Below are 17,054 nucleotides of genomic sequence, written 5' to 3' on the forward strand. Positions count from 1 at the left end.
ATGATCTGACCTGCATGTATGACTGTTGTTTCAGAAAATACAGTGCAATTGATAATATAGGCTCAATTCAAACATCTTCTCTATGGCAATAGAGCTATTTAACCATAGGTAAAGAAGCATTTTGTTGGCCTCTAAATCAACCAGGCTCGTCCAATATTCAGATCAATACTGTATCACTATTAGTCTTGAAGACTTAAGCAGTCCAGAGTATCCCCATCTCCTCCACTCTTTAGCCTTCTCTGACAGCGTGACACCCTTGACGTGAAGGGAGGGTGAATCCTTATCTTAGGAAAGGGGGGGGGGGAGGATAAGCAGGAAAAGATAGGCGCACTGGACAGGTAAGATTTATGAGGCAGGCAAACCTGACAATATCTGATTGCTGCTGTTTTTAGAGATGAGGTAATAACCCATGGCAGCCTGAGGAAGGTGAACTGAGATCATACTACTTTAAGCTGGGGCATTGGACTATGACTTTGGAGACAAGAGTCTGAATCCTTACTAAGCCATAAAAACACATAGGATTGTCCTGCTCGCATCCTTGAGCCCCCAGTGGCAAAAATGGATTAAACCTTTGTGCCCACAGGACTGCTGACTGAAAGGTTGTTAGTTCGAATCCAGGGAGCAGGGTGAGCTCCCATCTGTCAGCTCCAGTTTCTCATGCCTCCCATAGGATGGTGAAACATCTGGACGTTCCCTGGACAATATCCTTGCTGGCGGCCAATTCTCTCACACCAGAAGCAGCTTGCAGTTTCTCAAGTTGCTCCTGACATGAAAAAAATTCTTGAACAATATTCAGGATTCCATGTTAGAAGCCATGCAAGCAAAATCGTCCCTGGTCAAAACAGTTCAGGATCAAGAGAGCCATACATCAATGTTCCAAGGAATTAGGGAAGTCTCATAATCAAGCTATTCAAAGATTATTAAATATTGTATGGTGGAAACCCTGCTCCTTTTCACCTATTGCACATATCACATCCTGGCAAGCTATTGTCCTCCAGTTTTGAAGTCTGCCATGAAATATACAGGGACCTGAAAAAGGCAAGGTAGAGTGGGTTATATGAGGACACTGATGACCACTTGAAGAATCAGTTGCAAGTACGCAACTCCTTCTCCTCCTTCTCCGTGGTCTCTATGCCTCACAGAGATGGGTGACTGTGAAGCTTACCAAAGGTTCAGAGGGTCAAGTCACTAAAGAACTGCAGGAAGCAAAGAACTTCCAAATTAGGTCTCTGAGTTGGCTCTACAGTGCAGTCTAAAGTTTTTGATAAACATGGACAACTGTGTCCATGTAGCAGCTTTACAAAGGTCAGACAGAAGTATGCCATGAAGAAGAGCTGTTGAAGAAGCTACCACCCTGGTGGAGCATGCTCTTAAGGTAACCAGGACAAGTTGTTTGGCAAGCTCATATGCAAACTGCATAGTCAAAGAATTGTAGAGTTGGAAGAGGACACAAAGACCACCCAGTCCAACTCCCTGCTATGAAGGAATACATATTCAAAGCATTCCCAACAGATAGCAATCCAACCCCCATTTAAAATCTCCAAAGAAGGAGACTCCATCACACTCCAAGGCAGTGCATTCCACCGTCAAATAGCTCTTACTGTCAGGATGTTTTTCCAATTTGTTTAGGTGGAATCTCTTTTCATCTAGTTTGGATTCAATGCTTCATGCCCTAGTCTCTAGAGCAGCAGAAAAGCAGCCTGGTTCATTTTCACTATGACATTCTTTCAAATATTTTAAGATGTCTATCATGTTAACCTTCTCTAGTACAAGTACAGGAAAAGGAGAAAACGGATACATCAGAGAGCCAGACCATTTGTGTAGAAATGAACCCCTGTGATACCTCTGTCTTTTCCTGCTCTTTCCATTATTCACTTCTGATAACCTCCAACAGAGAATATAGCACAAGAGAACCCCTACTCTGAAAACATCAAACAACTAGCGCAAAGATAGTGAGGAAACTGGACAGCTCCCATCCTTCATCGAACTGTAAGATACATGACTGACTGAATAAAATGAGAATTATGCATCAAACAAACTCCAAACGGGCCAAGTAAAGAAAAGAAAAAACAAGCTAAAGTCATCAACAGAAGAAAAATTCATAAACCTTCAAAGATTAAAAAAAGGAAAACAAAGGCTGTTTATTGGAATTTACATCTTCGGTGAGTTGCCAAAGCTGCTTATATTTCTGAAATATTTAAAATAAATTGACCCAAGCATTCACATCTGCAGGACACATCAAAGCATCAATTTTGGATGATACCTCCTTTTGGCATCCTCCTTTTGGCAATAGCCTACTGAAAGCAATAATCTCCAATAGGACTTGTAACTCTGGCTATGGTTCCACAACGTATGACAATTCTAGCCACACTCATAAGATCCAACCACACTTCCCAACAGAAGGAGGCAGGTAAGTAGAAGTCAAAGCAGTCCAGGACTTCATGCATAAAGTCAATAACAGAACCATTTGGGGGGGGGGGGAGCAAATTTCCAAGTATCTCGCTGCATTCCACTGTTGCGCTCACAAGATATAATGTGTTTCTTAAATTACAAACATAGTACCAAAATATTAGAAGCTATCTAATATCATCTGCCCTTGATTCCCCAAGAGGAGAAAACTGCATGTATAAAGAGATGGACTTGTGCGATATTTCTACAAGCAATTCACTTCTTTACAAAACATTCACATTAGCTTTTATGGTCATTAAGCTGTTGTTTTTTTTTCCATTTTGTTCATTTGTGAAAATTTCCATTGCCTTTGAACCACTTTGAAACAAGTTTTTTTTTTTGTTTTTGTTTTTTTGCTTTTTTGAGCAACCTTAAAACACTCCTCGGAACACTTTTCTGATAACCAAATCTAGTTTCTTGAACAACTCTGTAGTAAGGCACACTGGAATGTTTTTAAAAGAATGGCTGTTTTAGTGCAATTTTGGTGAAATGTATCAGGTTGCAGAAGGTTAAGTGAAACCTTTCCTATGGGGGTTTCTGGATAAAGAGAAAGGAAGAGGTTGATGCAAATAAAACTGGTGTCTACCGAAAAAGGTGACACGCTGCTAGCCAGAAGGAAAAGCATGGGACCAGATAGTGTCCTGAAGCCCACAAAGCCTATCTAGCACAAAGAATAGAAAGCTTGCTTCAGGAAATGAAAGTATCCAATTATCGGAATCCTGCTCATGCACCATAATGGGATAATGGCCCATCGTGCTAACTTAGCACCCTTTTTATAGTTGTGCACAATTATGGCAAGAGAAAGGTGAACAAAATCATTAAAATGAGAACTGCCCTGTTGGTTTTCTAGACCACTGTTTCTTAAAGTGTGGGTCCCAACCCCAAATGGGATCCCCTTAGCTCAATGTTGGGGTCATGAAACATTTGTCAAGAGTGAAAGGTTTCTGAATGCCACGCATTTACTCAAATGTCTTAGCAACAACAGGTAGTGTTTACAGTGGACTCTACAAAAATGCTTCAGCTGTACTCATAAAAAAAAAGAAAATTAGCCTATTTAGCAAGCCTTGCAAATTCTGATTTCTTATCAGACGATTTATTATCTTGGACAAAAGGAGGTCATGAGTAGAAAAAACTTAAGAAACCCTGCTCTAGAATAGTGTTCTGCAGAACATAGGGTACCACAATAGATAAGTCCATGAGCTTCAAGGCAAAACAAGATCCATAGGTATAAAAATCCATGAAACAGGGCAGCATAAAAAATCCTATACACAAATCAGGAGCTTGGCAAAAACTTGGTACATGAAACTAAGTACATTTGAAAGCAAGACCCGTCATAAAACTCCAACATTGACCCAACTGAGGCAGCTCTTTCCCATGAATCAATATAAGGCTTTTCCAGATCACAAAACCGAAAGGAAAGCATTTATCTTGACTTTTCCACCAGATAAAGGTTTTTATCTCTCTTTTCTTGTAAATGAACTGATCTTCTTTGCACCTGAGCTTTCTGTCTTCTATCTACACTCTCATTAACTTGACTCTCATTAATTTCTGCACTTGACAAATCATCTTCAGGCAGTTGCTCTGAGAAAGACCGTGAAGAGCCTTTCCCAGAATGTGATCTTATGAATCTTCCTGAGACAGCTCAGGTCTCTCGTTGGAACTAACTCAGGCCCAGGCAAACCCTCAACCTCGTTGTCTACAGACCCAGGCCCACCATCAGGAACATCATCCCCATTCCCATCATGAACATCAGACACTATCACAAGCTGAACAGGCTGACATACAACAGGTGGGGAAGGAGAGGGCATCTTTAACTCCTTAGGAAGGGAGATCCAGAGGTGGGGGATGGACACAGAGAAGGCCCTTTCTCTCATTCCCACTAGCCATGCATCGGAAGGGTTAGGACCGAGAGCAGAGCCTCCTCTGATGGCAGCAGTGTTGGAGTTGGTCTATAGTGGGTTCGTCAGATAGTCTGGACCCGAGCCATTTAGGGCTTTAAAGGTAAGAACCAGAACTTTGTATTTAGCCCGGAAGAAGATTGGCAACCAGTGGATCCAGAATACATATTTTGATTCAACAAATTAGGGATAGCATCAAGATTACACAGGGAAAAAATATCATATGAAGGGTTTCCATAGCTGAAAGGGTATAGGACTTAAGGGATCATCCACACTGCAGAATTATAGCAGATTGACACCACTTTGCACCCATAATCTCTAGAGTTGTAGTCCATAGCTTAAACATAGATAATGATCAAAGACTGACCTAGAGTCCACTGGGGGTATATGGAGTCAATTTAATGGGGTGTGACAGAGGTCCAAGGTCTCTCTACCTAGATTGTTGTCTACTCCTGATCTAGACTGACCTGTACTCCAACGTTTCTCCTGCCTCAGCTGGAAATACCAGGATCTGAATGTAGGGACTTCTGTGTGCAACCTATGGCATCCTCCAAACTGAGTTATGGCATCCTTGAATGGTAGGGTAGTATTTTAAAATTACAGTCTCGGTAGTTATAATTAACCATATTCTATCCAGTGGCTAAAATACTTTTAGAAGATCAGTCCCCAAGCATGACGTTGAGCTTGTTTCCACTGCACACCCAGAAGTCTGGTGTTATAAAGTGTGTGTGTGTGTGTGTGTGTGTGTAGCAGTGAATGTTTCTGAAATAAAATAAAATAAATGAAATAAAATAAATTAAAATGTGTCTGGGATTTATGAAAAAAGACACCTAGAGAGGAAACAACAGAAATTAAGAGGATGAGAAAAGACAAGGGAGAGTTTTTACTACGAGTATATCTGATTTTCTCAAAACCTCTGCTAAGAAAATGAACTTTGAAACCAAAAAGATACTTTTTGGAATATCACTTTTGCATCACTCTTTTTTTCTTTCTTTTTTTTTTGTTTTTTTTTTTTGAAGCATTACTTTTGGAGTCAGATAGTTTTAATGATACTACATGTGGCAGACAATTTCAAATTTATTGTCGAAGGCTTTCATGGCCGGAATCACTCAGTTCTTGTGGGTTTTTTCAGGCTATATGGCCATGTTCTAGAGGCATTTCTCCTCAGGAGAAATGCCTCTAGAACATGGCCATATAGCCCGAAAAAACCCACAAGAACTGAATTTCAAATTTAAGAGCAAGCAAGTAAAACTTATCATGTATAAAATGCATTTCAAATGTCAGAAGTCCATAGCCCTCTCAGCTGTGTGAAAAAGAGTCAGGATTGTTATCTCTTCATAGCAGAAGACTAGACTGAAAGCACAGTTGTTTACCTAAATAAGTTTGTGGATAAGAAGAAATTGGAAGCAAGAACTTGTGGGCCCACACTCTCACTGAGTGATATATTATACCAGAATTCTTGGAAACAAGTCCTACTCAATGGATTTTATGTCTTGCTGGCATATGTAGGAGTGAAACATTAGACCCAAAATTAGGCAAGTTGCTAGGAAAGTAAGAGGGGAACGAGCGAAAGGAGCAATGCTAATGTAAAGACTCTCTCTGTAACTCCAGGCTAGCACTATAAGTCAACTAGCATGATTAAGCTTTATCTGAATGTCAACTGAAAGTTTAGTGGTTAACCATGCAAGCAAATTATTTAATCATTTCCCCCCTCATGGGCCACTGCATTTTAACCTCCAAATTTATTACCATTTTCCTATCACTTCAGAAACACATGGCCAGAGGTTCCAAATTCTGCTGTGCTCAAAAAAGAAAAGTAATGATTTGTAGAATGGAGAATGAGCTGATGGGACCAGATAGGGGAATGCTTGAGACAGAGAGAGGGATTATATTAATTGGAACAAGATTTATGTGCCACTAATCTGAATAATGTAGCCATTAGGGAAAATAGTGCTCAGCGTCCAAGAGGAGATGGCACCATAATCAGTGGAAAGCTGTGGATGGCAGTGATAAATCAAGGCGGTCCTTAACTTCAAATTAACTCATGATGTTTTACTCAGGATAGGTACAGATGAACAGTGAACCTACGTGGACATGCATGAAGAAGGAAATAGAAGAAAATAATGACAAGGATTTGAGGAGCGGAATTTGTTTCCTAAGAAATGCTTTGAAATTTAATTAAGAGATGCTTTGAAAGTCAATTAAGAAAATACGGCTTGGTTTCAGTTCCTTGTTGCACCAATTAAGTGAGGCCTGTGTTGTAAACCGCGAATACAGAAGTGCTACTCAGATAAAATCCCCATCATCACCACAAACCATCTTTGGTCCCAATTTGGATCTATTTTGAAACCGATCAATAAAGCTCAGAGAATTTGCAATTCGACCCACAAACCTACTATTATCAGAGCTGAAAAGTTGATGTTCTGAAATACAACAATTTCACACTCAGCCGTAATATCTTTCGAAAAACAAACAAACTCGTGTGTCTCTAAGCATATGTCCAATGCAAACAAAGTATAGCCTGAAGATCCCTAATCCGAAACACTTTGGATCAGAACTGTTTTGGGTTTACCTGTATTTGTATATATGAACATAATGAGATATCCTGGAGACGGGACACAACTCAAAACACAAAATTCATTTACGTTGCATATACTCCTTATACACATAGCTTGAGGGTAATCTTATACACAATGCTTTGAGCCACTTTATGCATGAAACAAAATTTGTGTACCATTGTGTACCACCAAACAATTAAAAAGCAAAGTTATAACTATCTCAGCTATCCAGGTGGACAACTATGAATTCTGGAATACTTTGGCCTTTAGATTCCAGAATTTGGAACTGAAATTTATATTTCTGTTTCTGGAACAGAAACAATACAAATGCTCACAAATAAGAAAAAGGAAAATAAAAGAAGAAGCCAAAATGGGTGGATTTTGGTGAACTATTGCTGGAAGATCCCCCACCCCACCCTGTAAAAAGGAGGTGGTGGTTCAAGGACCTTAAAAATGTCAACTATACAAAATATTATCTTGAAGTTGCCCTTCCTCTCTCCCTTATGTGGCAAAATGCACCAGCAGTAACATCCTGTAAGAGCGTGCATAAAGCCATGCTAGATCACATCAAAGGACCACCTAGCTCAACTAGATGCCACAATAAAGGTGTGAGGCCAATAGTTCTCATCTTGTCACACTCACATGCTCCTAGCTGCACATTCGTAAATAGTGAATTTATAGAAGAATGAAATATCCCAGTTGCTACAATGTTGTCCCTACCTGTCTCATAGAGCTCCTCCATGGCTCGCCAGGTCTCTGCTCTGATGTCTCTGCTGCTTTTCCCAGGGAAATGGGCATCAGGCCAATGCACCAAATAAAGATCTGGAAAAAAAGGTCATCCAGTTTTAATTTTTAATTCATTAACCATCACAAAGATGCTTAAAGCACAACTCAACCATTTCTATGAAAAAACAAATGAATTGTTATACAGTGATACTGTGAGTTAAGAGTTTAATTCGTTCTGTGAATCAGCTCTTAACTCAAATAGCTCTTATCTCAAAGTGAATTTACCTTTGAAATGCTATTAATCTGTTCCTCCACCACCACCCCAACCCTTCCCCATTTTGTTGCACATTTTAAAGCAAGAAAATGTACCTTATAAATAACAATGTATATGTGCAAACTATCATCCAACAATAAAAAATGAAAGATCATCTTTAAAATGGTGGAAGCACAAAGTTGTGACAAGGAAGAACAAAGTGAAGAGGCAGAAGCATAATTTTCTTCATACTGTACTCATTTCAGCCTCCCTCCCTCTCTTGCTCGTTCTCCCTCTCTCTCTTCATGAAACCAAACATACCAGGAATAAAAACCACAAAATCAACTAACCCAATGTTTCTCAAAGCGAACAAGAGCAAAGCAGACAGCAATATCCCAAAGTGGACAAGAGCACAAGGCATGGAGGCTGCTCCTTTGAAGCCTTAAAGCCTTGTACTCTGGCACTAGCGCTCCCTCTTGCACTAGCTCTTAACTCAAAACGCTGCTGCATGACAAAGTGACAAAGTGAAATCTGCGTTGAGTGACAGGTTGCCCAACTCAATATTGCTTTGCAAGCCACATGATGCATAGAACAGCTGGGCGCTGGAGCAATGCCACCGCAACAAGGTACTCACAGGGATGGACGAGACCTCTTAATCGTTCTCCCACCCAATGATCTGATTCATTCCATACGGCATATAATCTGAGAGACAAAAATGGCCGTATAATGCTACACTGGTCAACTTGTGCTCAAAATACATATGAATAGAAGCAAATAGAGAAAATGCTAAGGAACAGATTATCTAAGTGTAACCACGATTCTACGGTCAATTTCTGCTGGAAACTGACCACAAAACTGAACTGGAGGACCATGAGATCCCTAGATTCCTACAGAACGTTTTAATCAATTTGGCAAAAGTCAAACCTGCAAACATGGAAGGCCAACTGTAAAAGAAAAAGCTACTTTCTTCTGTTAGATGTGTTGTAACTTTCTGCTTAGGACTGCAGATATGCACCAAACATCTAAGAATGAAGCCAACATTGTTTGGATGTGCCTCTCCTGTTCAATACTGACAAGCTGAAATGACACAGCGGTCAATCAAAACCACACACTGGAATGAAAGAAAAAGTGAAGCAAAAACCCAACAGCTTAATGTATACAGTTTTTCCCAGTCAAGTCAGCTCTGTTGCTTCAACTCTTTGGATGGTTCATCTATTTTCAGTGGCTGTTTGTTTCCCAGGAGTTGTCAAAGCTTAAAAGAAAAGGCTCATCTTTATTCAAAATGCATAGCTAACTTTACACTGTTAGCACTCATCAGAATGTTTGTAAGCGGAACTAATATTTGTGATTCCACTGAAATTCCCAACACAATAAAAGGGAAGCTGCTAACAAGGACCAGAAAGCAAGTCAAAATATACATGGAAAAGAACAAAATAGATTATGCATTCAGCAAACCAAAAGGCAGACTCAGGGAAAAAATTATTTGTGGTGAAGAACCCAAATACCAAAGAATGCAGCATCTAAAGCCAAACCTTATATTTTTGCAATTTTGCATTGATTTAATACAGCTGCTCATTGCCAGAGAATAAATCTTACACGGAAACCATGAAAATTATATTACTTTTTCAAAGAAATGGAAAGATTGGGATATATTTTTGAAACCCCAATCCCAGAGATAAATACTCATTTCCAGTTTCCCATTGTTCTGTAATTTATTATGAATTGGACAGAAAGCGTGAAGAGGATCACGCACTGTTCTTAAGAGAAGCTCTACCACAGAGATGGGAAATCAGCACAATTTCCAGCCTCACAAAAGCTCAATGTGGGCAATCCATCATGTGAAGGCAAGAATTTGGGCATGATTATCATTTAAAAGAGAAAGAATGGTGTAATGGTTTCAGCATTGGGCCATGGCTCTGGAGACCAAGGTTCAAATGTCCACTTAGCAGTGGAAGCCACAGGGCGCAATCCAGAATGTCCCAACCAAATCAGAACAGGTGGAGAATATGTTCTGCCAGAACTTTTACAACAAATAGAATCTTAGAGCCAGCGTGGTCATTGCAGATGCTCACTCAGATCCGACTTTAGGAGCCAAAGGAGTCATCTGAGTGACGCCATGGAGGAAACTCTTTCACCCATGTTCATGTTCTTTATTCTGGTTAAGAGAACAGAGGGGACTTTCTTGTTGCCTTCTCATATTCATCACTGCTTGCTACATAATTCCACCTCCCAAAAGTACAGCCTTCTTTATTTTGAATTGTTGCTCAGGGGAGAGAAGCCTGACCAGAAAGCTTGAAGTGAAGTGTTGCACAAGTCCAGTTTTCAAATTTAGGTCCTGACTTCAGTTACCTTTTCTGCACATCCTCAATTTTGAAAGCTTGCATCATCTCCAATTGTGATCTGAAACTTAAACACCAGCATGGCTGCATAAAAGACAGCCCTATAAAGTGTTTTTATAAGAAGCCAAGTTTTAACTTGACATCAGATTGAGACCAATGCAAGAACCAAGTGAACATTTTACTCATTAGCCATATCCTTTGAATTGTTATGCACCAGTCTACCCACTCATATTGAGACATGAATTATCTGATTGTTGTTGGTTTTGATGCTTGTTTTGTATTTTATTATAATGTTGTTTACGTTGTTTTAAAATGATATTATGCATTCTAATGTGCTACGTTTTTGACTCTGTTGATTGGGCTTGGCCCCATGTAAGCCACCACAAGTCCCTTCAGGGAGATGGAGGCGGGGTATAAAAATAAAATGATATTATTATTATTATTATTATTATTATTATTATTATTATTACACTCCACAACAGGAATGCCACAGCTGAGAGGACCTTCCTCCAGTTTCTCACAAAGTGGATTGCTCCCACTGGAGCAATAATGGAATTGTTTCTCTGAGCTGTGCATGACCTACCCAAAAAGGCACTTGAATTAACAGATATCAATTAATTTCACATGTGGGTATATTTTCAAGCCAATATGGAACCTCCATGAATTTCACAGCGTTTTCTTAGGTGGCTTTGCCTGTCCCTTCCTCTAAAATACAGCCCACGGTCTCCCATGCAAATACTAACCAAGGATCTGGTGCCTTTAGGGTATTTAGGCCTTATGAGTTGAGAATACACAAGCACAAGGTAGTGCTTTAACACAGCGACTGCTCTAAATGAATCTTGACAATAACTCTATTTTCTTTCTTCTTACACTGCATGAGACAGAAGACCATGAAGCACTTTACTTTGGCATGGCTTTGATTTGCCACAGGCTGCCACAGCACAAGGAGAGAAATTGCCAGATTATGATAAGGGATAAGATTATGTAGACTGCAATTCATGAGAAAATTGTGTGAATTGTTGGTAAGACATAAATAATAACAGGACAGAATCAGTACAAACTGTTGCATTTTGGAACACTCTGAACTGGAAAGTGTTCATTTGTATCTTCAATACTACTAAAAAAACTGGAAGTCTGCATAAATCCAGTTAGCAGGAAGCAAGCAGACGGATCTGAAATCATATGCCTAAATCTGTGTTACAGAGCTTTATGCCAGTTGCCCAAAGAATTATTCTACCGATAGAAAAATATATTTAGCATTTGGGGATGCAAATATGTCTGAAGCCACAGACCTAAATATGAGACTTATTTGGAGCAGATTCCTACAAAAAATGGCTGTGCTAGAAAATAACTACAAAATAAAAATGTGGTTCAAGAACATAAATCACATTTCCTTGCTTCGTCATTCAGCACCTGGAAGACAATAAGTAGCAGAATGAAAGGAAAAGAAACAAAATACAGAGAGTGACCCAAAAGAGAAAGCGGAAAGAAATAAAGTCAGGTAGACAAAACTTTGCTAACACAACTATTTGTCTAATGAGCTACCCATATAATCAACAGCAAGAAGCATACTGACTCAGAGAAAATATTTATATTTCTGTTCACAATGCAAGATGCCTACAAAGCAACATGTTGAACTCAAGAACTTCAGATCTGCCCCTCAAAAGTGGCAAGAGAGTTGTGAGCAAAGCACTCTCACCACAGATACACTGTACTTTTGGGTCTCTCTGTAAGGAAAAAGTTGATCCAGATGGGGTAAAAGAAAACAAGACTACTCATTTAAAAAAACATGTTTGAGATCAGTCCTGGTACATCTGTCCTAACCACAGATGCAGAGAGGAAAAAATCTGTATTCATTACAAGTTTTGGTTTATTTGGCTACAAGTATACCAGCTGGGTAGGTGATGTAAGCAGGGATATTTTATTAAGCATTCAAACAGATTAGTTAACAAGTTACTGAAAAAAGAATTTGAAAATACCATAGCATAATATATACAAACATGTATTTTACATTGTACAAACATGTATTTTACCCACCGGAAGATACAAACATGTATTTTAGATTGTACACTGTTGTACATTGTGCTTTACTATAAAGCATAATGTACAATAGATGCTGTACTGTAGATCAATAAATAATGATGATGACGACAAAACATACCTAGATATTCCACACCAAGTCTCTTGCAAGACTCCAAGCAGGCTTGTTTAGTGCTCTCATAGCCGTAGTCACTAAGCCAGAGTTTGGTGGTTATCCAGAGATCTTCCCGCTTGACCCCACTCTCCTGGATAGCCTTCTGTAGGAGTGATTCACAGCCATACCTCTTTGCTGTGTCAATATGACGGATGCCACATTTTTGAAGTGCGTACACCACAGCATCATGACAGTAGCCACCATGATGTGAGGTTCCTTGAAATACAAAAGCAAAACTTTCATTATTTCATATGGATTTTATATATGTCTTTTATAAAGAGCCATTCTATCTAACTTGTAAGAATGGCTGTCAAGGGATAAAGTCGTAACTTTCATTAAAGCTATTTTAAAACGTATTTTCTGTTGGACTTTTAGCATCCAAGCACCCGTTCCCGAGATTTCTTGAAGTTCCCGAGATCGCTTGAGAGGAAAGCTATTTAAAATGTACAGCACTGCAACACTTAAGCAAATCAGGTTACATTTATTTCATTATTAATTGGAAAAAAAAAACTGTTGCTAGCTGATGACACAGGAATGCCTTCTTTACATGTAATACTGACTAGATGGTATCTCCCCAGAAGGAGAACACGTGTGCATTTATCCATATAAGAAACTTAGCTCAATTTGTGTGGAAATCCAAGTAGCTTCTATAGAAAAGTTACTGAAAATAGCTTATGTAATACTGTAATCATTACATGTTAGTTGCTATAAGTTAAATGTTAATTTTTAAATTACTCCTCAAACTTGTGAAAAGCCTTTAAAAGAAAAGGTAGCCAACAATCTCCTTAAATTATTCTTGTGAAATAATATTTTTGAAAATATGAGTCAATGTTGCTCATTTCCCCTCCCAAACCCCTATTAACATTACAATAATCTCTCAAAAGATGTTGTATCCTTTTTGTCATTGATGCTAACATGCTACAAGTAGTTATATTCCAAGTATTATCTTATTTATTTGTTAAATTTGTATGATGCCTTTCTCCCAGAGTGGGACCCAGGATGGAAATTTGGTAAACATGATTTCAGTAGCTCCAATAAGCTTCTACTCCCCATGCAGAAGAGCACACATGTTGCTGGCCAACACAGTGGCAAACATGTAATGACTGCATGTTAAGACATTCTGGCCTGCAACTGGAGGAATTATGAAGCCAAAAGAGGTAGTTCACTCATTGCTTGGTTCCTCACTCATAGATGAGTGATAGCCAAGTATTTGCACAAGCAGCACTGAATTCAGTATTGAGGTGATCCCAGGTAATATTGAAGTTCTGTTTGTAATGTTAGATCACACACAAAAAGAACGACTTCAAACTACAGTTAAGTGATGAATATTCATGCATGACTTACTCTATTTATAGGTTTGTTATGGCATTGAATTATTGCCAATTTGGAAGCTGCTCTGAGCCCCCTTCAAGGTGGGATAGAGCAGGGTAAAATACCATAAATAAATAAACAATAGTATGAAAAAATACAAGATCTGGTTTTCAATTAGCTAGTTCAACTATTAGCTACTTGCGAGTTGCTACTCAGTTAACAGCAGATAGACAAGGTACTCTGATAAATTCTGTATGCAATAAATGAAGAGGAAGTGTCACTACTTGTTACGCAAGGAATTGTGGAGCTCTATAGTGGAGCTTCTCACCAGGGGTGACGAGGAAATAAGAAAATAGAAGAACCTTAAGCAATTCATTGGCAAATGCGTACTGATAGGAGAGTGAAGCTTGGTTCTCAACACACTGGTCTTATCTAAAGGGCGAGTTAGATACACAGAGTTCTAGTTTCCCATTAACTAAATTATTTCCCTCTATGATCCACCATGGAGATTAAGATCGTCGGGGGAGGCCCTGCTCTCGATCTCATCACCCTAGCAAGCGCGATTGCTGGGGACATGAAACAGGGCCTTCTCAATGGTGCCCCCCATCCCTCCCTAATGAAATCAGTTAGGTCAGCCCCCTCCCTCCTATCCTTTAGGAAAAAAACTTGGTTTTAAACACATGATCTATCTAAAAGGCTAGTTAGATACACAGAGTTCTAGATTCCCATTAACTAAATTATCTCCCTCTGTGATCCACCTCAGAGGTTAAGATCATTGAGGGAGGCCCTGCTCTCGACCCCACCACCCCCGCAAGCACGATTGGTGGGGAACAAGTGAAAGGGCCTTCTCAATGGTTCCCCATCCCCCATCCCTCCCTAGTGAAATCAGTTAGGTCAGCTCCCTCCCTCCTATCCTTTAGGAAAAAACTTAAAACATGGTTGTGGGACCAAGCATTTGAGCAGCAGACGCAGCGATAATAATGTAAATGACTTATGTGACTAACAAATGGACAGACTTCGGATTGTGGCTTTGGCTTTGTGTCATTTTGAATGGATGTTTTATAACGGATGTTTTAACTAATTGTTTTAATTGTAATTGTTATTATAATTGTTGTGTTTGGCATCTAATGGTTGCCTGTTGTGAGCTGCCCTGAGTCCCGTTCCGTTCCTCCCCCCCTCCCCCACCAGGGGTGAGAAGGATGTGATATAAATGTTTGAAATAAATAAATAAATAAACTTGGTTCTCAACACATTGATTTTATCTAAAAGGGGAGTTAGATGCACAGAGTTCTAGTTTCCGATTAAATTTCTTTACTGAGACAAGAGAATGAGTCTCCCTCCCAACTGAGCTGGCTTTGGACCTCCTGGCTTGGTAACTGTCCTACCTTTCCTCCTATTCTAATAGAACAAACACACATTGTTTCATCCTAGGTATTGGCCTTGCTAGCCCCATAAGTCAAAGAAAACCATACAGAGGGAACTGCTGGAAGTTCCACATTAAACGCCAACTTAAAGACCATTATTTTTTTTATCATCAGACACAGGACAACAGGCTTTCATTTTGTGCCTGCAAATTGCAACTACCTTTTAATATATCAAACTTCTGTAAATTCTCCACGTAAATTCTTGCATGCCTTCTATGGGATTCCCCATTTCTGATTTGCTCTTTCCTGGAGTTCCTGAATGCCTGAAGCCCCTCCTGAATCACTACTTCCTTTTCCCTGACTTCACAAGCTCCTAGCTGGTGTTCACTTTGCATCCCTGTCCCTTCTTTGATGTTCACAGCAGAGGATAAAGGAAAGATTAGCAATACACTTACATCTTCTCCGCTGCAAATTTATATTTCCTGCCGGAAGCTTTGTAATTGAATGTTGCATTGTTATAGCCATGCCACTTCAGATTGCTACCCTTCCTCCTTTAGTCATTTCTCTGTTCCTTAAAAGCCTGCTCATAGTTAACCACCGAGTTGCTACATCTGAAAAGTTCTGATATCATCTTCATCTGTTCTCTAAAGGTCCTTTAAGAAGGCACTAAAGAATTTTTTTCCGTGTCATTTGAGAACCGACTTGAGAAACGGCAACTTGCTTCTGGTGTGGGAAAAATGCCCATCTGCAAGGACGTTGCCCAGAGGATGTCCAGAGGTTTGATGTTTTACCATCCTTGTAGGAGGTTTCTCTCATGTCCCTGTATAGGGAGCTGGAGCTGACAGAGGGAGCTCAACCCACTCTCCCCAGATTCAAACCGCTGACTTGTCGGTCAGCAATCCTGACAGCACAAGGGTTTAATCCATTGCACCACCAGGCAATAAATAAGAAATATGAAATTATGAAAATGTTACCCACATTTGACTCCGTTTTTATGCTTTGGTTTAGTATAGTAGAGAAAGTTCTGTCGCAATGACAGCAATCTGTTCTCCAGCGCAATAAAACCAAGCTCACAGTAGGAAATGTTCTTCCCAGAATTCCTTCATCGGCTGTCTTCTAAATGAAATATGGACTAGAACTCCCTTCACCTCCCTGAATATACATTAAGTCAAGCTCAGTGAAACGATGGGAGCTCAACTCCAACATATCTGGGGGGCAGCAGGGTGGATGCAGTCATCTCTCGTACAGCATTTGTGCTAAACATCCCCATTTGTTTCCTTGGAAGTAATTACTCCCACACTTCTTATATTGTGGAGAATGCGTGATGATAGTGTGGGTTAAGTTACAGTTGAATGTTTCCAGTTCATCTTATGTTTAAGATTTTATTCTGCAAACCAAAGATCAAAGCTGAAATAATAATATATACATCTGAAAACATAGACTCTTACTCAGATTCTCAGAGATTTGACTATATTTGCCAAGAAAGGAAATTGAAAGTTACTGAGTTATTTTGAAGCTCTCTTCTAGCTCTTGTTCTTAAATTTTTCCACTCACGATTCCTTTCAACCCGAGAATTTTTTATTTTAGGTATATAAAATACGTGTAAAAATCAAACATTTACTGTATTGTCGAAGGCTTTCATGGCCAGAATCACTGGGTTGTTGTGAGTTTTCTAGGCTGTATGGTCGTGTTCCAGAGGGACACATTTTCTCCTGATGTTTCGCCCGCATCGATGGAGGCATCCTCAGAGGTTGTAAGGTTTATTGGAAACTAGGCAAGTAAGGTTTATATATCTGTGGAATGTCCAGGGTAGGAGAAAGAACTTTTGCCTGCTTGAGGCAAGTGTGAATGTTACACTTGGCCATCTTGATTAGCACTGAATGGCCTTGCAGCTGCAAAGATTGACTACTTCCTGCCTGGGGGAATACTTTGTTGGGAGCTGTTAGCTGGCCCTAATTGTTTC

At 39.6% G+C, this 17,054-nt stretch overlaps 1 protein-coding gene across 2 annotated transcripts in view; it reads right to left on the reverse strand.

The window, feature by feature from the left end:
* Nucleotides 1–17,054, reverse strand: part of LOC132774184 (uncharacterized oxidoreductase ZK1290.5-like) — an 89,718-nt gene that overhangs the window by 48,537 nt on the left and 24,127 nt on the right. For both annotated transcript variants that reach the window (XM_060774017.2, XM_060774018.2), the window contains exons 2-3: nt 12,384–12,632; nt 7,625–7,726 (exon numbers count right to left, since the gene is read on the reverse strand). In XM_060774017.2, the coding sequence (XP_060630000.2) occupies nt 7,625–7,726; nt 12,384–12,632 (351 nt within the window). The remainder of the gene's footprint in view (nt 1–7,624; nt 7,727–12,383; nt 12,633–17,054) is intronic.

The sequence above is a fragment of the Anolis sagrei genome, chromosome 4 (genome assembly GCF_037176765.1).
Source record: "Anolis sagrei isolate rAnoSag1 chromosome 4, rAnoSag1.mat, whole genome shotgun sequence".
Classification (NCBI taxonomy): Eukaryota; Metazoa; Chordata; class Lepidosauria; order Squamata; family Dactyloidae; genus Anolis; species Anolis sagrei.